Here is a 25000-nt window from a genome sequence, read left to right on the forward strand (position 1 = left end):
CTGCATCGGCAGGCGGGCTCTCAACCACTGCGCCACCAGGGAAGCCCCATCCCTTTGTTTTTTAATCCATGTGTGTCTTTATAAAGTGGGTTTCCTGTAGAAAACATATAGTTGGGTCTTGTTTTTTCATCCACGCTGACAATGGATTTGAATTGATCTTTTAGTTAGTGTATTTAAACCATTCACATTTAAAGTAATTATTGCTATTACTGTTTTTGTAACTGTTTTGTATTCATTCTTTTTCTTTTTTTTTAATTTATTTTAAAAATTTTCCCTCTTTTCCTGACTTCCTCTGGGTTTTAATTTTATGATTCCATTTTCTCTCTTCTCTCAATTACTTCTTTAGAAAAGTTGTTAAGGGTTTCCGTAGAGTGTACAATATATGTTTGCAACTAATCTAAGTCCACTTTCTTTTATGTTTTTAATTATTGAGGTACAACTGACATATAACATTATATTACCTGAAAGGTGTATAACATAATGATTTGATATTTGTTTATAAGTCCACTTTCAAATAACACTATACCACTTCATAGGTATACAGTACAGGTGCCTTTTAACAGTGTATTCCCAATTCCTCCCTCTCATCCCTTATAACATTGCTGCCATTCATTTCACTTTCCATATGCTATAATCACCCAGTTCATTCTTGCTATTATTACTTTGGACAAATAATTATCTCTAAGATTAGGTAGGTATACAAGCAACAAAGATTTTATTTTACCTTCATTTCTTCCTTCTCTGATACTCTTCCTTCCTTATGTAGATCTGAGTTTCCAACCTGTATCATTTTCCTTCTCTCTGAAGAACTTCTTTTAACATTTCTTGCAAGGCAGGTCTACTTGGCACAAATTCCTTCACTTTTTTGTCTGAGAAAGAGTTTGTTTTTCCATTTTTGAATGATAATTTTGCTGGATACAACATTCTAGGTTGGTGGTTATTTTCTTTCAGCACTTGGATATCTCACTCCACTCTCTTCTTGCTTGCATGGTTTCTGATGAGAAAGTCCAGTGTAATTTTCATCCTTGTTCCTCTGTAAGTAAGATGTCCCCCTGACCCTATGGCTTCTTTCAAGATTTTCTCTTGTCTTTGGTTTCCTGTAGTTTGCATATGATATGCTTAGGTGTAGATTTTTTGGTATTTATCCTGCTTGGTATTTTTTGAGCTTCCTGGATTTGTAGTCTGGTGTCTATCATTAATTTTGGAAAATTGTAAGTCATTACTACTTCAGATATGTCTTCTGCTTCTTTCTCTCTTCTTCTCATTTTCTCATTATGTGTATGTTATACCTTTTGTAAATGTCCCACAATTCATAGATATTCTGTTCTAGATTTTTTTCCATTTTGCATTTTTTCCAGCTTTATTGAGATATAGTTGACGTATAACATTGTGTAAGTTTAAGGTATACAATGTGATGATTTATACACTTATGTATTGCAAAAAGATTACCACAGTAGCATTAGTTAATACCTCCATCACTTCACATAACTACCATTTCATTTTTTGTGGTGAAAACATTCTTAGTAACTTTCAAGTACATAATACAGTATTGTTAACTATAGTCACCATGCAGTACTTTAGATCTCAAAATTTATTCATCTTACAACTGGAAGTTTGTACCCTTTGACCAATATCTCCCAGTTTCCTCCATCTCCAGCCCCTGGAATCCACCATTCTACTCTCTGTCTCTATGAATTTGGCTTTTAGTGCATACAATTTTAGGACTGTTATGTCTTCTTAGTTTGGGGTTCACTCAGCTTCTTAAATCTGAAGGTTTATTATGTTCTTTTGCCAAATTTGGGCATTTTCCAGTTATTATTGTTTGTATATTTTCTGCACTGCACTCTTTCTCCTCTCCTCTGGGACTCCAATGACATAAGTATTGGTGGATTGGGTATTGTCCCACAGGCTCCTAAAGTTCTGTTTGTTTTTCTCATCTATTGTTTCTTTGTTCAGGTTATATAATTTGTATTGGTACATCTTCAGGTTCACTGCTTCTTTCCTCTGTCATCTCCATTCTGCCACTGTGTCCATCCAACGAGTTTTTATATTTTTTAGTTCTAAAATTTCCATTTGGTTTTCCTTTATATCTTGTATTTCTGTGTTTCAAGGGTGTTAATAGTTGCTTGTTGATCCTTTTCCTTTCTCCCCCTCCCCTCTTCCTTTTTTCTTATGATGGCTGCTTTAAAATCCTTGTCAGATGATCCCAACATCTGTGTCATCTTGATATTGGCATCTGTTGATTGCCTTTTCTCATTCCAGTTCAGACTGGTAATATTTGATTTTATCCTGGACTTTTTGGATTGGATTTTATCCTGGACTTTTTCTTTATCCAAGACTGTTCCCTTTTAAAACCTTCCATTTTAGCATGCATTCAACCTGTTTCAGTTCAGAATGCACATCTTGGCTCACTTTTGTGGTCTGTGTGTTTGAATGTCAATTTAGTTCCAAATTCAGGGCTATTTTGGTCTGCCTCGCTTGTGTGCTACCCAGAGGCCAATCTGAAACCATGCAGTATTCCACTTCACAGTTCCGTTCTCAAAGATTTTGGTATGTTAATTCTGGTGGGTTTCACGCATAGGACACTTGAGTGTGTACCCAGGACTTCATATACAAACTGAAAGACTCTCTGCAGCTCCCCCTTCTCTGTAACCCTCCCCACACACTCTGGCTGTGAGGGGGTGGGTGCTGCCCCTTTGTCACCTTTGCTTAGCGCAGAGCAAGGAGAATGACAGGGCTCCACCCTGCGCTGTCCATAGCACGCTGTGGAGTGTGTGTGTGTGTGGGAGGGGTGTCCCCCCACCCCGCGATCACATTAGTGCAGGGTGGAGCTGAGACCACCATGCTGTGAAGAGGCCTGGGCATGTCTACTGGAGGACAAGAGGCCACATGAGAAGATATCTAAAAGTGATAGGTCGAGATACAGCAATGTAATGTAAAATTCTTAAGAGTAGCTTAATGTTATTTTCTACTAAATTGCCTTTTTCTTTAGAATTATTTATATATTTAGGGTATGAGATATTTGTTATATTTTGCAAAAATTTTCTCTCCATTATGGCTCTCTTGCTTATGGTATTCTTTATGATACAGAAGTTTTATTCTTTATTTCATTTTTAGCTGGTCACATCTATCAATAATTTCCCTTATGTCTCTGAGATTCTGTTTCTTGATTAAGCAGGCTCTTTCCAAAGATTTACTTTAATCTTATATTCTTCAACAACAACAACAGTATAAGCAATTGGTGCAACATGGTGGTAACTGTAGAAGAGAGAGTGAGGAGTTTGAACTAGTTGTCTCTATGGATTGGCTGGAGTAAGGGCCAGGCAGGAAAGGAGGACTCTTTCCCTCGCAGTCCAGCCTGAAAGTCACACTGATAAAGTGTGTCCTGAACCTGACCGCTTCCTTACTACCCTCGCTCCTAGCAGTCGGGTCAAGCAACCCTGCCGGTCAACTTCATCTCTGGCCGAAGCAACCCCAACAGCCAGCTCCTTGGTGTGTGCTTCCCTCCTTACCCCCGTTTCAATTATCCATGGCTGTGAAATAAACCACTTTGAAACCCGGGTCTTAAGTCTCACAGTTCTGTGGTTTCCCTGAGCTAAGGTGGTTGTTCGTTTACGTGCTGTTGCTGGGGCCTTGGCTGGGTGGAACGTCTAGCTGTGGCTCACTCAACCTGGCTGGCAGTTGGTGCTGCAAGTTGGCTGGGTCGCCAGCTGGGACTGTGGGCTGCAGGCCTCAAATCTCCTCCATTTGGCCTTTCCATGTAGCTTCCAAGAGGACGGAAGTGGAAGCTGGCAGTCCTATTAAGGTCTGGCGTTGGAAGTCCCAGAACATCCCTTCCACGGCCTGCTAATGGTGAAAGCAGTCACGAGGCCAGCCCAGAATCAAGGGGGAGTATAGGAATCACTGGGGGCCGTCTGTGGAGACCAGCTACCATGATCTCCTTCAATTTTCCGGTTTCCAGAGACATCTTCTAAAAACAAAGACATCACTCCCCGGCTGAAATCCACCAGTGCCACCACCATGCTCACTATATAAACCTGTAACGCAACACCCTGCCTTACCTGGCCCTTGCCCAACTCTGCCCCTCACACCTCTGCTCTCCTCAAAAGGTCTCACTGTTTTTCTGGCACCCCTAATTCACCACCTCTCTCAATACACCTCTCAGAGCCTTTGTACTTGCTGTTCCATTATCCTAGAACAGTGTTCCTCCCAGCCTTCAGCTGGCTACTTCACTGCTCTCCTCACTGCTGTCACACTCTGGATACCTGACATTATTTATTTGTGCATGTTTTGGAACTCCACTAGAATGGAAGGTCCTTGCAGGTGGCACCTTTCTCTTTCCTATCCTGTACTCACTTCTAACACCTAGAACAGCACTGATCACAGGGATGGCATACCATAAATATACTCTGTGGTTAACTGAATTTATTTCCCTAAATCTTGGGCATCTATTGCTTTGAGAAATATACAAATTAATTCTAAACTAGGAAAAACTACAGTGGCATTTGGCAGACAGATCCAACAATACATCAGACCTACATACTCACTAGCAAATATTTCCACCTTCCTAATAAAAGCTGACAGCTGTTCTCCCGTGTACTCTATAGGGCAGCTGCTGCAAAGCCTGGCTCCTGATGGTCTGTAATCAATCTGCCCGACACATGTAGGGAACTCGGGGAACTCATAAGACCCACTCTGGGCAGAAGCCCTTGCAAGTGCTGCCCTTGGCATTTTAATTTTAATGCATTTTTGGTGTCAGCTGTCTCTTATTAATTCACTGAATTTAATTAGAGAGCTGAACAAGAATCCCTAAACTCTGCTTTCTCGGTGGTTCCTAAGAACACGGTTCAGTCCAAGGCTGTCAACCAAAGTGAACCCACATTTATCCAGGAAGCAGGTGCATGCTGAGGGCAGAATTCTTACAGACACATATCCCACGTGTCGAAGACAAATCTAAGTCCAAGATAAAGTTAATAAAGCCTGTTTATTCAGAAACTTGCAGCATGGGAACTCTTTTGCTGTCACCTTTGCTTCAGCAGCGGTTCAAAGGTGTCAGGGAGTATATTTTATTGAATAAAAAGGAAATACTGATGTAGTATCTCATTGGAAAACGTTCCCGTAAGGCAGGATTTGTGGAGCAAGGGACAGACTAACCAGTCAAGTACCTTTGGCCATCCTCGGTTAGCTGCAAGGGGCCAGGCAGTTTGGGGACATTTCAAAAGAGGAAGGGGCAGAGGGTATGTGGCCAGCCCTTTCCTGGAACAAATAGGGGTCAGTAGAATACTTTTTTGTAGTCAAAACTGTCATCCTGGTTATTGGGGGGCAGGGGAGGTGTGTGGCCACGTGATAATTACAGTTTTAGAGTTGGAAGTTGTCTTAAAGTTCATCTGGTCACTCTGACCTACCATGCATGCCCCAGCCCCCACCCCGAATCCATTCAACAAATGGAAACACTCAGAAACAGGGTAGTTCAGTGTCTAAGCTGTAGCAAAGGTCAGAAGCAGAATCAGAGTTCTCCTGAATCTTCGAACTGTGAATATAACGGTCATGCTTCTCAAAAATAAAACAAAAACGAAGAAAAGGAAAATAAAGTCAGTAGATCCTGGATACTGTTCTGGGGCTCAGGGGCTCTGGGCTTCAGGGGAGCCAGCATTGGGAAGGGGTGATGTGTCTCTGGTCCAGATCAGTCAATTCTCCACAGATTTAATTCTGACCAAGGAACATGAGGGAAAAGTGGGTGGGTGGGTGGGTGGGTGGGAGTCTCGAAAAAGAAAGTGCTTGTTTTTTAAGGAGACCATGGAAGGGACAACCATTTTCTGCCATGCGACGTAGGTGGGGTTTGTTTTCGGTGTGTGGGAAAAGGCTTATACAACTTAGCAACACGAACTGAAAGTCATAAAAATCTCTTTTGACCCTACAGTCCTCCTTCTAGTGTTTTATCCTATAGAATCAAGATATTTAGGAAAGAAAAAAACTACATGTTTAAAGATGTATATTGACTTGTTTTAATAAAAGCAAAAGATTGGAAATAACCTAAGTAACCAACAATAGGATGTCAGGAAACATTGTGAAAGACTTTGAAAGAGCTTCCCTCCCTCCCCAGTTACTGAGTGTTCCATTTACCCATCCACCCTCCACCCCCTTCTGGGTTGTCTCACCTTTCACTCTCTTTAAGCTACTTTACAATGATGTACATTGAGGGAAACTGATAATGCAGATGATTCCTGTGCAGAGAAATGCAGATTTCATCCAGTGGAATTTAACTGATTATCTGTGGATACTGGCCAATTTTGCCAGTTTTGTATCTATTAAGCAAATTCATTTCAGCATTCCTACTGGACTTATTAAAACGTCTTACTGGTTCTCTCATTAATTAATGAGTTAACTAAAATCTTTTAACATGTTCATTTTGTATTTGAGTCATGATTTTACTTCCTAAAAAAATTTGTCCTTTAACAAGGTGGTTAAGGGAAATACCCTGGCGGTCCAGTGGTTAGGACTTGGTGCTTTCACTGCCGGGGCCCAGGTTCAAACCCTGGTCGGGGAACTAAGATCCTGCAAGCCGTGGACAGAAAAAAAAAAAAAAAAAAAAGGCAGTTAAATTTCATGTATTCATTTGATTTTATTTACAGACCTCTTAAAATAGTTATAAAGACCTTACAGCAACATGAACAAATATTCTTAATCAAAAACATTCAGTGGAGAAAAAACCAGAATGCAAAATTTATACTAGGCTGTGTGATTAAAACTAAAAATGGCAGGTGCCTAGGGCAAGAACTAGAGGGGAAGAAGGAGAAAAAACTGAAGTCTGATTTGTTAGAGCTGTAGAATCCTGGAGATTTTTAAAAAATTCTGATTTATTATTCTGTTCTCTGTTACACATTAAAAGAAACAAGGACCCCGTATGAGTTTCCTCTTGCTCAAATTGCCACTGTTAACAAATCGCCACAAATTTAGTGGCTTAAAATAACACAGATTTATCATCTTACAGTTCTGGAGGTCAGAAGTCCAAAATGGGTCTCACAGGGCTAAAATCCAGGTGTTGGCAGGGTTGGTTCTTTCAGGCCCTAGGGGATTCTTCTCCTCACCTTTTCCAGCTCCTAGAGACTGCCAGCATTCCTTGGCTTGTGGCCCCTTCCTCCATCTTCAAAGGCAGCAGCATGGCATCTTCAGGTGTCTTTCCGTCCTCACATCTCTGACTCATTTAAGGACCCTTGTGATTACACTAGACCCACCAACGTAATCCCTGACAGTCTCCCCACATCAAGGTCCTTAATGTAATCACATCTGCAAAATCCCTTTTGCCATGAAAGGTACTCACAGGCTCTGGGAATCAGGATGTGTGCATCTTTGGGGCCCATGGTTCTGCCTGTCACAGACACCTGACCCTGATCCAGATGATTTCTTTGAACTTTTAAGTTCAGTGAGAACTAAAAGCTTCCCTATGTGTCTGAGTGCAGGAAGACATAGCGTTTAAGATCATACTGAAAGTAAATTCTGTAACAGGCAACACTATGGTAGAAAAAGCAAAACGATTGTTGCCTCTAGGGGTGGGGTGGGGACTGACTGGGAAAGGGCATAAGGGAACTTTCTGAGATGATATTCTGTATTTTGATAGGGTTTTAGGGTACGTAAGTGTAAACAAATATTAAATTCTAATGACATCTATCTTTAGGGGAAATTGTAGCGATGTCCGCTGTTTATTCTGAAATGTAACATAAAGGGACAGACTGACAGCGGGATGAATAAGTATGTGATAAATAGGTGCAGAGTAACATGTTTACGGCAGAATCTAGGTGGTGGGTATATGGATATTCACGGGAAAAATCTTTTGTTGTTTGGCAATTTTTATAAAAGAATTTTGGGGAAAATAAGACATAACCCTGAAATGATACTCTGGTGACTTAAATTAATAAAAGGATGGATTTGGAAAATCATTAAGCAAGTCTTTGAACCACCTCTCTATTTAAAATCAAAGGCTCTCAACCAGGGAAATTGTGGAAGGTGTCTAGAAAGGTGTGGGACACCACAATTTTTGGTGTCCATGACCAGAGGAGGGGAATATTACTAGCATATACAGGGTAGGGCCAGGGAAGCTACTGCAACCTAACTGTCCATGTGACAAAAAGCCTCCACACCAAGTGTCACCAAGGAACACCTATTTAAAACCCAAATCTTCCCTTCGTAACATTTCATCAATTTACTGGTAGCACATCTCCAGATGGGTGGTGGCTCAGTTCTTCTGCTGGTTGCATCCCCGACTTCTTGGCAACCCCAGAGAACCCAGCATAGAACTCTACCCAGAGCACACATTTGATGAACATCTGATGATGGGCAAGGGGGTGGGGCTTCCTGACGACCCCGGCCTGACCTCCACCAAGTTCCCTCCAGGGGTGAAGATGCAGATCTTCTGCCCCCCATCCCATCTCCCAAGAGGGCAACGGGGAAGGATGTTCCTGCTGCAGTTCTTCTGCTGAGACACAGCCTCCAGCACTGCACCCCCACTGCCACACCCCAACCCCATCCCCTTGCACCTAAGGGCAGGGGGAGGCACCTGAAAGTAACCACCATCACACAGAGCTGAGAAAAGCCAGCATAAAGCACTTTTATTGCAATAATAAAACTTGAAACTCATATGTAGTGCAGGGGCGGGGCAGGGGTGGGCGAGTAGGCAGCAGTTTCTCTCACCACATCACTACACAGGACAGCAGAGGGTGAGAGGGAGGAGGGGAAGCCAGGAAACTGAGTTCAGCAGGGGGAGCTGAGCATCAAAAACAGGAGATGCTGAAGCTGTGACGGCCAGCAGCATTTTCTTAAGACAACACTCAGGGATTTGTCATGATGGCTGGGCTTTCACGGGTGTTAAGTGTCTACAAACAGCACCTTCAATTTAACTTTCGATTAAAGTTCTTAAAATTTAGGAAGTGGAGCCTGGATAGCTTATGAGATTACAAAAGTCCTAAATATCCATTAGAAAAACCACAGGATGGGAAAAAAAAAAAAAAAAAGCCAGGCCATGAAGAAGGCTTCAGAGGTCCCTGCTGGCCCGGTGACACACACCTGTAGTGTCCAACATCTCAGTGAAAATGATCTGCTTTCAAAAGGCAGAGGGTTAAGGGGAGGGTGGGGGTGGGACAGTGGAGGCAAAGGCTCTCCCCTTCCCACTTTAGTTTTGGGTGTGCCCAACATCCCAGTGAATATGATGTGCTTTCAAAAGGCAGAGGGTTAAGGGGAGGGTGGGGGTGGGACAGTGGAGGCAAAGGCTCTCCCCTTCCCACTTTAGTTTTGGGTAGGGCTTTTAATTCAACCCGAGGACATCTCTCAACTTGGAGAATAATTCGGCCCTCAAAAGCGCCTCAAATCTGCTATGGCTTTGCAGCGCAGCAGCAAGAATGTTTAATATATAATAGATAAAACTTTCATCCAAAAAAAAAAAATAAAATAAAATAAAGATTCTTGCACTCCCCCCCAACACCAATTCCTATTCTAAAGTTAACCCATTATTTGTGCTGTTAATACTTGACTAGTACTTAACTGGAAACCTAGATCCAAAGGACTGAAACTCAATCTTCACCCCAAAACGAAAACAAACTAAAATGGGTAACTTGAGGTTTATGGCATATAGTTCAGGTCAACACACATACGAGGAGAAAGGGGAAGAGCAAAGCCGGTGACAGAACACATTCAGTCAGGGAAGATGTTTATACAAAGAGTGTAGTGGAACATCAGGAAAAGCTCCGTACGGACTCGCTGTGTGCATCTGGAGGCGCCAGATCCTTCCATGGCACATCTGTTGGGGACAGAAAGTTGGCGAGTTCCAGCAACTCAATGCTTTTTGGGTGCAGTAGGGACAGCCACAGGCTGCTGCCACACCAAGTCCCTTCCCTAACAGCTGTGAGGTCTGACTTGGCCCTCGCCCCTTCTGCTCCAGCTGGGGAGGGCCCACTGGGCTCAGGCTGGATTCCCAGGTGAGCAGCCTCCTTCCTGCTCACCTTGGTTGTGTTTTTTTAAACCTAAGGTCACATTTCTGTTGCTGAGGATAGCAGGAGAGGCAAAGCCCACCAATGCAGCTGACAATACAGTTTCCCATTATCAATGAGTCTCCAACCTGGCTGCATATAGGAATCACCTGGGGGCTTTAAAAAACCTGAACACTTGGACCCCACTCCCGGTGGTGGCGGTTAACTGGTCTGGGGGGTGGCCTGGGCGTCAAGAGAGTCTTTAAAGCTTCCCAGGGGCTTTAATGTGCACAGCCCGAAGCTGGTTTTCCTCATGTTGAACAGACTGAGAAAATGTCTGCAGTCTTCATTCACTCACTCGAACCTGTAACTTTCTGGGTTTGCCCTTGGGCTTTCCCTCAAGACCCTTTCGAGAAGCTCTGAGCTGTGCTTTGGCAGTGTGCGGGGAGGCTTAGGCCAGGGTGACTCATAGCCATTCAGCCCTCTCTCCCCTCTTTCTCCCCTTCCTCTGTCCTTCCAGATTTCCAGAAAGCCTGTTCCCAAATCAGGGTAACTCCAAGGCTTCCTCAAGTACATTATGTTCAAAGGACTCAGCTTTCCAGGGTGGGGACTAGGTGTAGACCTCTGGGCAGAGGGAGGCTCTGTAAAGTGTCAGAATTCCCTCCCGGCAGGAATGACAAGTGGAGTAGCCAGAGTCCTCAAACCTGACCAGGCCTGGATGACCCAGGTGTTTAGGGATCAAACCACTGGGAGGAAATAGCTAATAATAAAAAAGGCTCCTCTATTTAAAAAAGCCATAGTAGGACAAAGGTACTCCATAGCAGGCTGGCTGCCACTTGCTACCATTTTTAAACAAAAGCATTCTCACCCAGCCCCTGGCTGTGGACCTCTGGTTCCAGGGGCAGGAGGGGAACAAATGCAGAGGTCTGGGGCCATGTGGAAAGAAGATGACAAACATTCATGTGTTTTATGATTCTAATACCCACATGAAAAGTTAGGTGCCATTAGGATACTGAGTTTGGTTGCCTAGAAATGAGGGTAGAGGAAGGAAAAAAAGGTCCAGGAAGGGGATGCAGAAAACGGTTCTGTCCTAATTTGCCACTGTCTGAATGTGACCTTGAGTAAGGCCTCTCTCTCTCTAGGCCTCAGTCTCCTCACTTGTTGCACAGAAAGGCTAACTTAGGTCCCTAAGAGCCTCTCCTAGACTGAGAGCATCCTTTACACTTCATAAGCATCCTTAGGCCTCACCTTTCAACCCAATGATAACAAGCTGGCCTGCTGTCTGTCCTCGTGTGTCCTGGGGCTTGCTCCCCGAGGCAGGTGGCCCAGGTGGTAATGCCCACCTTTCAACCCAATGATAACAAGCTGGCCTGCTGTCTGTCCTCGTGTGTCCTGGGCTTGCTCCCCGAGGCAGGTGGCCCAGGTGGTAATGCCTCTCTCATATCCTCTAACAGGCAGTAACCACAGACTGTATGGATGAGGGAGCTGCAGAAACTAGGCAGGGCAAGCAAAGTCAGTCATCCCAATCTTACCTCTAAAGAACTAAAATGCTGGCACTACAAATTTGGCCTGTATTTCCAGTTCCCAACTCAGTTTTAGTTTATAGGCTACATATAAAAATACTTAATTTAAACAGCTACCATCAGCTGCCCCATCCCCACGAGTTCTTTCAAGAGCACATGCCGTCCCTTTCCAAGGTGTACACTTAAAACTGAAAGGATAGCCAATAGAGAAAGAATGTAAAGGGAAAAAAACCCATGGCATTTTTGGTTCTCTCTGATGCTCATCAAACACTGTGCATGACTTGGGAGGAGCAAAGGGAGTTAAAGGAAGGTCCTTCAGCACTAAGTTCCTTACCCAAGAATGGGGAGCTCAGGGAGGAGGCCATTCCTGTCATTCCAGTTTTAGAAGCTCCACATCAAAGACGAGAGTGGCATTTGGTGGGATGATGCCTGGGTGCCCAGTGGCACCGTAGGCATAGTCTGGGGAGATAGTCAGCTTGGCTCTCTGACCCACGCTCATCTGTGGAAAGAGCAAGGAAGAATGAATGAGCTGATGCACCCCCCAAATGTCTCCTTAAGCAGAGCTGTGGTTACCTGCCAGGACAGTGTGACTAGGACATTCTAGTGACTGCACGGCTGCCTGGGCAGTGGGCACGCCCTCTATGGGATGTGGAGGTAGGCGATCAGGCTGGATGAGCCTTATATCTGGCTCCAAGGGAGCTGAGAGAAGATAAAAATCCCTCTCGACTCCCAGAACCATCAGGCTCTCAAGCTTTCTGTACAGGTCTCACTGATCTGACTCTGAGCAGCCATCACTCTAGAAGTGTCACCACCTAATCCTTCAGTGGCCTGTCACTAGAGGCATCTATACTCTTCAAAAAGGAGTGTTTTGATCAAAACTTTGCTTTAAAAGAAAACACACAGAAAGTAATATTTGAGGCAGTCTATTTTTCTATACTTTCTAGATTTATACTTGTACTCAGAAATACAGAAAAACTAAAAAAGACAGTATGATTTTCTGGGGTACAAACTACACTGTACAAAGCAGCATGCTACCAACTGTGTGAAAAAGAGGAAAGTATATATTTATACCTGCCGGTATAAACAGAAAACATCTTTGGAAGGACACAAATAATACCACCATTTCTCTATGGGGAGAACAGAGGGTGGAGGGAAATTTTTCACTTATTAAAATGTATTTGTAGTTTTTCATTTTCTAATCAAATACACAAGTTTAAATATTTATTTTCTGAATAGTGAGCAGGTTCTCTGCTCTATTCCCACCCTTTACCTATCTTTTTAAGTCTCCATGTGTGCGTTCCTGGCTCTCTGACCCAGAGCAAGAGATGGTGACTGAAGAGAAAGCTGCAGGCTTACTTCCTACAGCTCCCTTCAGAAACTGGGACATGTTGGACCAAGGTAGTAAGGACAGTTGAAAGCATGTGGCTTAATCTAATAAAATTCAAAACAATCATATCCTTTTACCCAGCAATTCCACTTCCAGAATCTGCTAGCAACCCAAATGCCCACTGCAAGGGGAGTGGTTTCACAGCACATGTGCACCACGGGTTAGCCAACAGAAAGAATATAGTGGCCTTAATTATACTAACATGGAGAGATGTCCAAGACACATCGTTAGATGAAAAAAGCAAGCTGCCAAAATAGTACATGTGGCAGGATTGCAGACCTGTAAACACAGAAAACCAGAACACAATATCAAAAGAATAGGAAAAGGGGCACAAGACAACCCCCTTCTTCCTGTGCTTTTAACTTAGTTGCTAAATAAATATTCTACAGAGGAGTTTAAAACAAGATGCTCTATGTAGGTCTCAGACCACTCAGACTTCTCACAAGTAACAGAGCTGTGATGGACCCAAAGAACCCTGGGTGCAGGGGGAGACTGGGCATCTCTCCAACACCCCACCATGCCTCACCAAGCCTGGGATGTGAAATAGACTGGTAACACTATCTTGGTGGCAGCTATGGCTCCTGGAACACACAACACAATGATTGTTCCAGTGCTGGAACAGCCACAGAAGATGAGTTGTGGGGTGGACAATGGTTGGCATGGGAGATGGGGGATGGGCTACAGACCCAAGAGCCTGCCAGACTTCTGGGGTGGGAACAGGACGGGACAGAAAGGTATAGTTGAAGAGGTTTCCAAAGGGAAGTAAGCCACAAAGATCCTCTCCTTTTTGTACTGCCAACCCTCAGTCATGCTGGAACAAAAATCTAGACACCTGGGAATGGGATAGCTTAAAGTTTCTGAAAGTTAAGCAGTTTATTTGGAGATAAATCAGTGATATTTTATAGAGGAAGTAGAGCAAAGTGTATTCTGGAAAAGAGAAAGACAAATCCTTCTCTCCACACTGGTTAAATCTCCAATTCTCTTTGGTGAGAGGAAATAGACTAATTTATCCATCGTGGCAGGACCTATTATAAAGCTCGCTGGGTCTTAGGCCACCGTAAACATCCTTTTACCTGGTTAGTGCCAAGAAGAAAACTCCTGGGCTTAGTGGAAGGATAAAATCCAACTGAAATTTGGCAACCCTGGGTTCCCTACTATCTACTGGGAATTTTGAAGAGTTGGCCGAACAAAAGCTGTTTACACAAATTTGGAGGAGAGAGGTGAAGGAACACACTTAGGACAAGCAAAATGACTTTCTCCATGAGTCTGACCTCTCAGAAGTGGTCCGACACACCATGGTCAATAGTAAGACAAACACAAATTAAAATGATACCTAGATAACATTTTTCACTCATTATATTGTCCTGAAGCCAAAAGTTTTTAACAACACACCGTGCTGGAGGGCCTGGGAGGAGCAGGCACCTTCACAGCCCGCTGGTGGCAACTCAGTGTAATCCCCACAGATGGCAACCTGGCAGTATGTCAAAATCCAGTGCACACAGCCACTGAACTACTCACTCCACTTTTAAGAATTTGCCTATGGCAACACTTGCGCAAATGTAAAATAAAGTCCGTTCAAGATTATTCACTGCAGGGCTTCCCTGGTGGCGCAGTGGTTGCGCGTCCGCCTGCCGATGCAGGGGTACCGGGTTCGTGCCCCCGTCTGCGAAGATCCCACATGCCGCGGAGCGGCTGGGCTCGTAAGCCATGGCCGCTGAGCCTGCGCGTCCGGAGCCTGTGCTCCGCAACGGGAGAGGCCACGGCAGTGAGAGGCCCGCGTACCGCAAAAAAAAAAAAAAAAAAAGATTATTCACTGCAGTATTGTTTACAATATTGAAATACTGGAAATAACCCAAATGGCCATCAACAGGGTACTGGTCAAATAAATTATAGCACACCCAAGGGAATACAGGGAATACAGGCATACCTCATTTTACTGTGCTTCACAGATACTGTGTTTTTTACAAATTGAAGGTTTGTGGCAACCCTGTGTTGAGTAAATCTACTGGTGCCATTTTTTCCATAGTATTTGCTCACTTCGTGTCTGCCACATTTTGGTAATTCACTCAGTATTTCCAACCTTTTCATTATTATTATTTGGATGGCGATCTGTGATCTCTGATGTTACTACTGCAAAAAGATTATGACTTGTTGAAGGCTCAGATGATGGTTAGCATTTTTTAGCAATAAAATATTTTTTAATTAAGGTATGTACAGTTGACCCTTGAACAACACGGGTTTGAACTGTGTGGGTCCACTTACATGTGTATTTTTTTCAATACTAAATACTACGTGATCCGTGGTTGGTTGAATCCCTGGATGAGGAACTGCAGACACAGAGGGCCGACTGTAAAGTTATACGTGGATTTTCAACTGTTCGGGGGCGGGGGAGGGATGCCCCTACCCCCACATTGTTCAAGGGTAAACTGTCCATTGTTTTTTTAGACATGATGCTATTGCACACTTAACAGACTACAGTACAGTGTAAACATAACTTTGATATGCCCTCGGAAACCAAAAAATTCACGTGACTCGTTTTATTGCAAGATTTGCTTTATTGTGGTGGTCTGGAACCGAACCTGCAATATCTCTGAGGTCTGCCTACACTATGTAGCTCTATGAGGAGGAGAGATTCCTCCTCTTTTATGCCCTGGTATATAAAGTATCAGAGATGGATTAAGTGAAAAAGCAAAGCACAGAACAATGTGTGTGTCTGTGTCTAAAAGAAAAAAAGGGCGGGGGTACTTAAAGAAATTCTACAAGAAACATTAATAAAAGGAGTTATTTGGGTGAGAGAGCTAGGAGTGAAATTTTTCCTACCTATAAACGTAATTTAAAAAGTAGACACTAGGAAACACAACGCAACAACGGAGAGCATACCTGGGCAACCCCTTCTTCCCAGCCTCGGATCACCTCCTGCTTACCCAGCACAAACTTAAAGGGCTTGTTTCTGTCCCGGGAGGAATCGAATTTCTTTCCATCTTCAAGCATCCCTGTAGAAAAGGGCAGTTGTAACATGAGCAATGAGGAGTAATGACATGGGGCAAGTCTGAGTCAGCAGCAGAGTGCCGGTCCCACAGGCCAGCACGGGAGGGCCTGGCAGGGTGTCCTAGGAGGATTTCCTGTGTCCTCAGTGGGCCTCTGAGGAGCTGGGGTAGTCCCTCTACTCCAGGCTTGTGAACGCTCTTCCCAAGCTCCAAGCAGTAAGTTGATACAGAGGCAGGCAGTAGTCTACCTTGTTCTGGAGAATGGGGAAGTGGACACACTCCTAGCAGGAATTCCCAGCACCCTGTGGGTTTCCTCCCAGACACAGTAACTGTGGGCCCTTTAGGCACACACAACAGCTCAAAGTCACTCCATGTGCAAGAAGCCATATTCCTTCCTCAATTCATTCGTCATCTTTTACAGAAATGTGGGTGGTGTCAGAACTTAACTGAACTGTAGGATACCAGTTGGTGTTGGAGAATCAGAGAATCGGAGACGTGGCATTGGAAGACACCAAAAACCTTTCATCAGTGAACTGCTAATGACTCTGAACTGTGGGCAGTGTTTCCACTACGAGTCAGAGACTGGGCTAGGCACTTTCCACATACGAACTTATTCAATCCTTCCCACAGCACTGTCCCCATTTCACAGAACTGAGGCAGAGAGAAGTGAACTTGTAAAGCTAGGCTATAAATCCAAAAACCATGTTCATTCTATTCCAGTTTCCCAGAAGCGAGACAACCCATAATGGCAACCTCGACTAAAAGGGGGCATTTCCAGAGATGGAGATGCCAGTGGGTGAGTGCCACAACAAAAGACGAACAGACACCTGCAACTCCTTGCTCAAAAAAGACCATCACATTGGTTTCTCCGGAAGCCAGTATAAGCCAATTGTGATAGCTGTCACTGAGGTCCTGAAAACTCACACCAGGATCCTAGACTGGAAGGGGCCAGCCAGTTGCTGACATGTAACTAACACAGAGCTGATTTTATTGGAGGTGGAGATTGGGCAGCCACCATGGTTCTAAATTAAGCAACACTCAGAAGACCCAGCAAAACACAGAAGTCTGTTGTGTTTGTATGTTTTCAGAGGTGGAGGGAAATCCCAGCCTAAAAAACAATGTCAACACTGGTAGGTAGAATGGGGAAGCAGAGATCAATCGACAGCTTTATCACAGCCACCAGACTTTCTGTATTTTGACAAAATAGGAAACGGGGTGGGGGAGGGGGGAAGGAACTGCTGTCCTAACAGAATAGGAGGGGAAACAGATGTCCTGGGCGCAGAGTGGGTGCTGACACTGCCTGAAGCCTGGAGCTGAGGACTGAGAGGGAGACAGGAGGATGGAGATCTACCCCTGCCAAGTCAGTGCAGAGCCAGGAACTGGCACCCCACAACTAACAAGTTGGGGTGTACATGTAGCTCCTCCTTTACGAGAACACAATCACTACCTGATAAAAGGAATGATAAACGACAGGACTTGAATAGTTTTTTATAAATGAGAACTGGGAGAAGACTAGGTCTCCACTTTCCATAATACTATGGACGTTCCCTTTAACCCATTTCAAGTTCTTCATACACTGACCCCACCCCAACTGAACTCAGCATTAAGGGTGAGAGGAGACTGAAGACCAGAACTAGCCTCTTCCTGGTCTATGCTCTTTAGAGCAGACCCTGAGTAGAGCCCCAGGGCTTCCTGAGCAGCCACCGTAGACAGGTAACTACTAGGTGAGGAAGCCACGTGGGAAAGAGCCAAGGATGGGAGGGTGGTCCCTGGCCTCTAAGTCCTGACTATCTGCAAAGGCTGGCTGGACAAAACTCAAAGAGAAAACCTGCCCAGAGGGGCACCTAAAACACAGGCTGTAGCACATTCCAGACCCTTGGAAAACCCAGACCCAGCACCCCCACCCCCCATTCTAACAACATCAAATTTCCAGGAGCAGCAACAGCCTGATCCAGGAGATGAACTGGAATCAGTCCAAGCCTTCCTCCTATGCCAGAGTTGGTGTGAGGTGGCTGTATGGGCCAGTTTGGGCACTTGGACCAACTGTGAAGTCTACTGGAATCTTGCAGGAAAGACCTGCCTCACTGGTAAAAAAAAGACACACATCCAGGAAGAAAGCTCCTGCCCTCCCTTCCTGTTGCATGCTGTCATGTGAGGATGTGATGTCTGGAGCCATGGCAGCCACCTTGTAACCACAAAGTCAGCCAGGAACCCCAGAATGGTAGTCCCATTGCTCTGAACCAGCCCCAAATCACCCCCTTTAAGACCTGCATTCTGAGGTGATTAAAAATCTGCTTTGCCTTAAGTCAGATTTCCAGTTACTTGCAACTGAAAGTAACCTAATTGGAATGAGGTAAATATTTTATTTGACATTTACTTAGTACACCCCACTGTAGCGCTGTCATGAGAGAAGTAACAAAGAAATGGAACTCAACAACCCACATCAGTAAGAGCTATCACTGTGACGACAGACCAGTGTGTTATGTCAGGACCCAGTACACACATAAATGTGTATAAATGAAGCAAAATTTACATGTAACAGTTATTATGTGGGATGCACTTCTCATTTCTAAAAAGACTGCTGGTTGTGACTCCCTAGATTTATTTCATGATACATTAATGGGTTGCAACTCACAGTTTAAAAAAATACAGTATACCTACAAAAGAATTATACTATTTCCTACCAAATTTGATCATGTGCCCAATCAGAGCAAGATCGTATTTTGACTGCAATAAAAACCACTGGGTACTGAGACAGACTCCCTAACGCTTTCCTTTTATTCCTGATCAAATGAATTGCCAAGCAACTTCTAGATGTTACATGCATCCATCCTGTTTTGCCTGAAGGTGAGATGTTTCAACTGTCTGACTGGTACCAGGCTGGGGGCACAAGGTGTACTCAGCCTCTACCTGCTGCTGAGCCAAACTGGAGAAGTGGATGCTCTTCAGTGCAGAGACTGTGGGTCTAGGAAAATGTCCCCCTTAAGCTTTTCTGGGACACTGAGGGGCAGAAAGAAACCATAAAAGCCAAGATACAGGATTTCTAAGTAAAGGGGCTTTAAGCAGGAGCTTTGCCAAGGATCCTTATTCTCCTACCCTATTTCAGATGAGCTGTTATCCCTGGGAAGAGGACATGAGCCTCACTCCAGAACTTGAGAGCACGGTCATCCTCTGTCAATCTCACCTACTTCCTCGGAGAAGAAATCTTCACAGGGATGGTTAGGTGGTGGTGTTGGTAATGGTGGGGTTCCTTACATATGAGGAGGGAATTTCCTATAATCTAAGTTCAAAGGGTAAACGATATCCAAAGATCTGAGCAGGATGTCACACAACTGGCACAGGCTAAAGGGGCCAGGAGGTGCTAGAAAAAAGGCTTCTCCAATGCGGAGGAAGAAACCACTTTCCATATGGCTATAATTTGCAGGGTGAGGAAGGAGGTGATGCAAGAGAGGAAGCAATGTCCATTAAGAAGCAGGAATGAATGTGCATACAATGCTTTCTGGAGTGGGAATTAGGTTTGTCAGTATTGAATGCAGAACATAAGAGAAGCTGTGACATCAAAACCAGTAGTTTCGGCCAAGATGGAGGAAAAGGGATCAGATTTACCCTCCTAACTAAACAACCAAAAATTAAAACAAAAACACAACAAACTAACAAAAGAAAAGAAACAAAATGAAATGAAAAGAAGAGAGAGAAACAACCCAGACAATAGTTAAACACGGAAGACACTGGACACTGCCATGAAAAACTGTGATCCCTGAGGGATGGGAAACTAACAAGGCGAGCCCTATGACTGCCCCAGCTTATATCCTTGGGAGTTTCCAGGGAGAAGAAAGAGGGACGGAACTCAAGTCCACAGGACAAGTACCAGGGAGGAGAGAGCTGTAGAGGAAGACCCCCAGAGGTATAGAGAGGGTCCCCCTTGGGTATTCAGTACAGTACTAATCAATGCATGTGTTCGAGGAAGCTTCTCAAGGCCTGGAAAAGCATCCAAAAGGTTTAGAAGAAACAGTGCTCAGAGCTTACACAGGGCTGGGATCAGTGCCTGTTCCCATCAGCCAGACTGAAGAAAGTCATGGTTCGTGAGGCACTGGGTAGGAAACCCAGGAAGATCTTGCCTCAGCAGTGAGGAATAATCAGCCCCAAAATGAGCACTGCTCGGGACCCTCCTAACAAATCGTAAAAGCAAGACCCCAGGGACTTCCCTGACAGGCCAGTGATTAAGACTCCGTGCTTCCACTGAAGGGGGCGTAAGTTTGATCCCTGATGGGGAACTAAGATCCCACATGCTGCGTGGTGCAGCCAAAAAATGAAAGAAGAATTAAAAAAAAAAAAAAAAAAAAGGAAGACCCCAAAGGATCAAACTATTTCCAAGTAACTTAAGTGCTTCCCAGTACAAAGCTCAAGAAGATTTTTAGGAATAAAAATATCCAGCACCCCAAAACATAAAATTCACAACGTCTAGCATCCAAAGATTACCAAGCATGCAAAGAGAAAGATTACCAAGCATGCAAAGAGGCAGGAAAACACAACCCACAATGCAACTAATCAATCAACTGAAAACAACTCAGAACTGATACAGAGGTTAGAATTAGCAGAGAAGGACAATAAGATTTAAGTCAAACTTTCAGGGATGAAAACTACAATGCCTGAGATGAAAAATACAGTGGGCTTTTAGAACTGGATATCCGTAGGCAAAAAGTAAAAACCTGGATCTATATTTCACATCATAATCAAATATCAACTAAAAATCAACTCTAAATGAACACTATAAAACTTCTAGATGAAAACATAGGGAAATAATCTTTGTGATTGTGGGTTAAGCAAAGATTTCTTAGACATGAGGTTAAAAAGCACAATCCATAAAGGATAAAATGAACTTCATCAAAATTGAAAACTTCTGCACTTTAAAAAATACTTTTAAGAGAATGAAAAGTCAAGCCACAGACTGGGAGAAAATCTTTACGAAGCATGTATCTCATAAAGGACTTGTGTCCAGAATATATATAAAGAGCCCTCAAAATTCAACAAGAGAACAACTTAATTAAAAAAGGGCACAAGATTTGAATAGATTTCACTGAAAAAGATAAAAAAATGGCAAGTAAGCACATGAAGATGTTCAACCTTATCATCATTACAAAAACTCAAGTTAAAACCACTAGGAGGTATGACTACTACCGATTAGAATGAGTACAACTAAAAAGACTCATCATATTATGTATGTACTGGTGAGGATGTGGAGGAACTGGAATTCTCACACATGGCTGGTGGGAACTTAAAACAGAACTACCACTTTGGAAAACAGCCTGGCCGTTTAAGTTATACATACACCTCCCATTTGACCCAGCCATTCTACTCCAGGATATTTAGAGAAATGACACTTATTGGCTATACAAAAAGACTTATATACACAAACGTTCACAGCAGACTTACCTGTAATAGCCAATAACTGGAACAACCCAAACATCTGCCAACTGGTGAACAAATAACCAAATATGTCCATACAATAGAAAATTATTTGGCAATAAAAACGAATGAATTATTGACACATGGAACAACATAATCTCAACATAATTATGCTGAGTGGAAGAAGCCAGACAAAACAGTACATACTATATGATTCCACTTATATAAAACTTCAGAAAAATGCAAACTGACCTATGCCGACAGAAAAGCATATCAGGGGTTGTTGGCGATGGGAAGAAGCGGGGGGTTTCAAAGAGGAACAAAGAAACATACCAAAACTTATGAAGCTGTACACACTAAGTAACAGCAGTTTACTGCATGTCAATTACGCCTCTGTAAAATTGTTATTTTAAAAAAACGGGGAGAAAGGGAAAAAAGTGAGATTTACTAAAATCCTACATATGTTTACCTCCTACACCCAACCTGGCAGTGGATGGCAGGTGCTTCCTCTGTCTGGGAAGGAGCAGGTAAAGCAGGCAGCAAGTCAAGCCTCAGCAGTTGCTCCCATTTTAACTCTGGACATCTCCGTGCCAGGACCTGGAGCCCATGAACAGTGAAACCACCTGCCAAGTTAGCACTGTAATTTCCTAGAGAAAGCACGCTCTGCTGAGAGAAGGCAACTGAGGTTAAAGTTCAGACATGACAGCCACTCTTAGCAAAAACCTGGATCACCAGCATGACCTTCTATCTGCAGAACTGACTGATTCCACACAAATCTATACCTCATGACCCAGAAATTGCCTAGGATAGCCAAGTATTCTCGATTTCAAGAATTAATTCTCGCCTCTCCTGAATGAACGCAGCTCAAGGTCACAGACCTGGACTCAGAGTTCTATGTCCCTGTGGCACTCAGCTCAACCCCTGGCACTCACAACACTGGCACTCATGGGCATTTTTCGATTTGCTTCATTTGCATGATTTTTAAGAACTACTAGCAGGACAAGCGTGAGGCTTCCATTTCTGGACCTCTTCCCTATATGGTAAGAAGAATCTGAGGGGTAGTCCCAGAATGGCAGTTTTTACTTTTGGCACTTTTAAGTTACTAATCAGTAAGAAAAATGTGAAAATCTGGGGGGTCTCCAGTTAAAAGCACAAGGCCATGAAAGGAGTGAAAGCTATGGCTGCCCGAGGGACTGTTAAAGCAGACTCTGGATGGAAGGCAGTTGACATCACCTTCGCCTGGGTCTCCTTCCAAACTGTTTTAGCTGTTCTTTGGGGGAAGAACCAGACTCAAATCCCCGGAGAGGGAGCAGGAGGGCTTTAAAAAGAGAGAGGGAGTGCGCATGCGTGTGGGGAAGTCTCCAGGTCCTCTCCCCGGCAGCATTCCTTCCACGGCTTGGCTCTTTCGGCTCTTCCTGCGGCTCATCTGTTAGGGAGGGTTCTTTCTTGCTCCAAATGAACCAGCAGAGGCAGAGTTGGCCAGCAGCTGCTGTGCAAAGGTCCCTCACACTGTGTCTCTGATGCTCGGCCCATGTCATAGAAGCAGTGTTAAGACCCAAGGCCAGGGAATTCCCTGCCTGTCCAGTGGTTAGGACTCCATGCTCTCATTGCTCTCCTATTAATGTCCAATGTTTGCTTATTAATCCTATGTTTTCTGTTTTCCAGAAAACACAGAGGCAGGAGCTGTCAGGTATAATGGTTAAAGGCATGAATCCTGGAGGCTGGCTCCAGATTATTACAGTAAGTCCCTGCTGGTCTCCCTGTTTCTGCCCTTGCTCTCCTACAGTTTAAATTTGATATGGCAACCAGAGTGACATTCTTTTAAAATACAGGTCAGACCCTATTACCCTTGTGTTCAAAACCCTCCTCTAGTTCTTCATTTCACTCAGAATAGAAGCTGAAGTCCTTATGTCTCTCATTGCCAAGGGCCCGGGTTCGATCCCTGGTCAGGGAACTAATATCCCACATGCTGCGCAGCCAAAAAGTAGAAAAAAAATTTAAAAATTATAAATAAATAAATAAATAAATAAAATAAACAAAAAAATCTTAAAAAAAAAAAAAAAAAAAAAAAGACCCAAGGAGCACCCCTGGCTTATCATTTCACTTATAATCCAACAGAAAAAGAGCCACCTCTAGGGCACCCTGCTTTGTGGAAGGCACAGTCCGCAAATACCCTGTACCGGGTAAAGGAAGATGACTTAAGACGGCACTGAAGCTATGGCCTCACCACTTGTTGTAGTTAAAGCTCATGACTCACAATGTGGTTTTCAGTAGCTGATGAATTTTGCAGGTGGTTTTCACAAGCAGCATTCTATAGGGCCCCAAATATGGCAAGTTTTAAAACTGAAAAAAAAAAACCCAAACCTAAACCAAACAATGACAACAGCAAAACAGAATATCCCAAACCCCAAACTTTCAAAACTATATTAAAATTCTTGCCATTTACAGTTGGGAGACGGAGAAAGGATTTCTACTTTTAACTCAATACCAGGTAGTTTACTGAGTACAAAAAGTGCAATGGTTGAATGGTGGTGGGGGAACCAAACTGAAAATCACCAATTTTTCTGAAGATTTGCCTTTGAAGCCACTTGGAACATCCCCAAATGGATGTACTGACCTAGGCACAGATGGGCACACTGACCTAGGCTGAGCTACCTCCCTTCCTCCTTACTGTATACAGCAGCTCTCTAGGGCTTCCCTGGTGGCGCAGTGGTTGAGAGTCCGCCTGCCAATGCAGGGGACGTGGGTTCGTGCCCCGGTACGGGAAGATCCCACATGCCGCGGAGCAGCTGGGTCCGTGAGCCATGGCCGCTGAGCCTGTGCGTCCGGAGCCTCTGCTCCGCAACGGGAGAGGCCACAACAGTGAGAGGCCCGAGTACCGGGAAAAAAAGGAAAAAAAAAAAAAAAAAAAAAGCTCTCTAAACTACCTTTTACTGAGCTGCCTGGCCAAAGACTCTTATAGAAACCACAGCCTGCACAGCCTCGGGCTGTGAAAGCTCCTTCATGCCCCAGTCTCTAGCTCATCCTCACTCCATCTTTCCCATGTGAGTTTTATGCTTTCCAAGGTTCAATCAGCTATGTTTATTCCCAAATCCATTTATGTCAGTTATACTTACTGAAGATAGACAATATAATTAAATAGTGTGTAAATAAATGAAATATGAGTGTGAACAGAAAAAGAGCAGTCCTAGCTGATTTTTTGGAAATAATAAGGTAATTCACTAAAAAATATTGCTAGTGAATAACTGTGTGTGGATGAGACTAAATGTATGTTCGGAGAAAGAAGTCTTAAAAACCTGGAAAGGTTTGGCACTTAGATGACCTCACAACAGTCCTTGCTCTACTTTAAAGAAGCCAAAATTAGTTTTTGCAAGAACCTTGATAGGAAACCTCACCAGAAGACCCACCCTAAAAGAAAGACACGGCCCTTTAGTAAATGATATATGTTTGGATTTAAATAAAATGTTTAGAGAAACCAAGTCACTTTTATGATTAACATATCAACTATCCCCTTGTCCCAATCATGATGGGTGAGATTCTACACAATGAGGCAGCATTAATTCAAAACTTATGTCTTTGTTCCACTTCCAGGTCTCTGCAGTTGAACTCACGTAGCCTTCCTGAACTGGAATTCTGAGAACCCCATGCACGTGCTATGATCACAAGTCAAATTCCGACCCAAAGAGAGAACCAGCTTCTGCTTCCCCATCACACAAAGTGCAAGAACATTTCTTTATC

At 43.8% G+C, this 25000-nt stretch overlaps 2 protein-coding genes across 2 annotated transcripts in view; one reads left to right on the forward strand and one right to left on the reverse strand.

Moving 5' to 3' along the window:
- SNPH (syntaphilin) overlaps window positions 1-25000 on the forward strand; it is a 42514-nt gene that overhangs the window by 5319 nt on the left and 12195 nt on the right. The gene's annotated exons all lie outside the window — the stretch shown is intronic.
- Window positions 9501-15904, reverse strand: FKBP1A (FKBP prolyl isomerase 1A). Its single transcript, XM_028498192.2, has 3 exons — window positions 15750-15904; window positions 11817-11981; window positions 9501-9790 (listed from the first exon to the last, which is right to left on the reverse strand). The coding sequence occupies exons 1-2, from the start codon at window positions 15885-15887 to the stop codon at window positions 11853-11855; spliced, it is 267 nt and encodes an 88-aa protein (XP_028353993.1). The 5' UTR covers window positions 15888-15904; the 3' UTR covers window positions 9501-9790; window positions 11817-11852.

Source organism: Physeter macrocephalus, chromosome 14, assembly GCF_002837175.3.
Source record: "Physeter macrocephalus isolate SW-GA chromosome 14, ASM283717v5, whole genome shotgun sequence".
NCBI lineage: Eukaryota > Metazoa > Chordata > Mammalia > Artiodactyla > Physeteridae > Physeter > Physeter macrocephalus.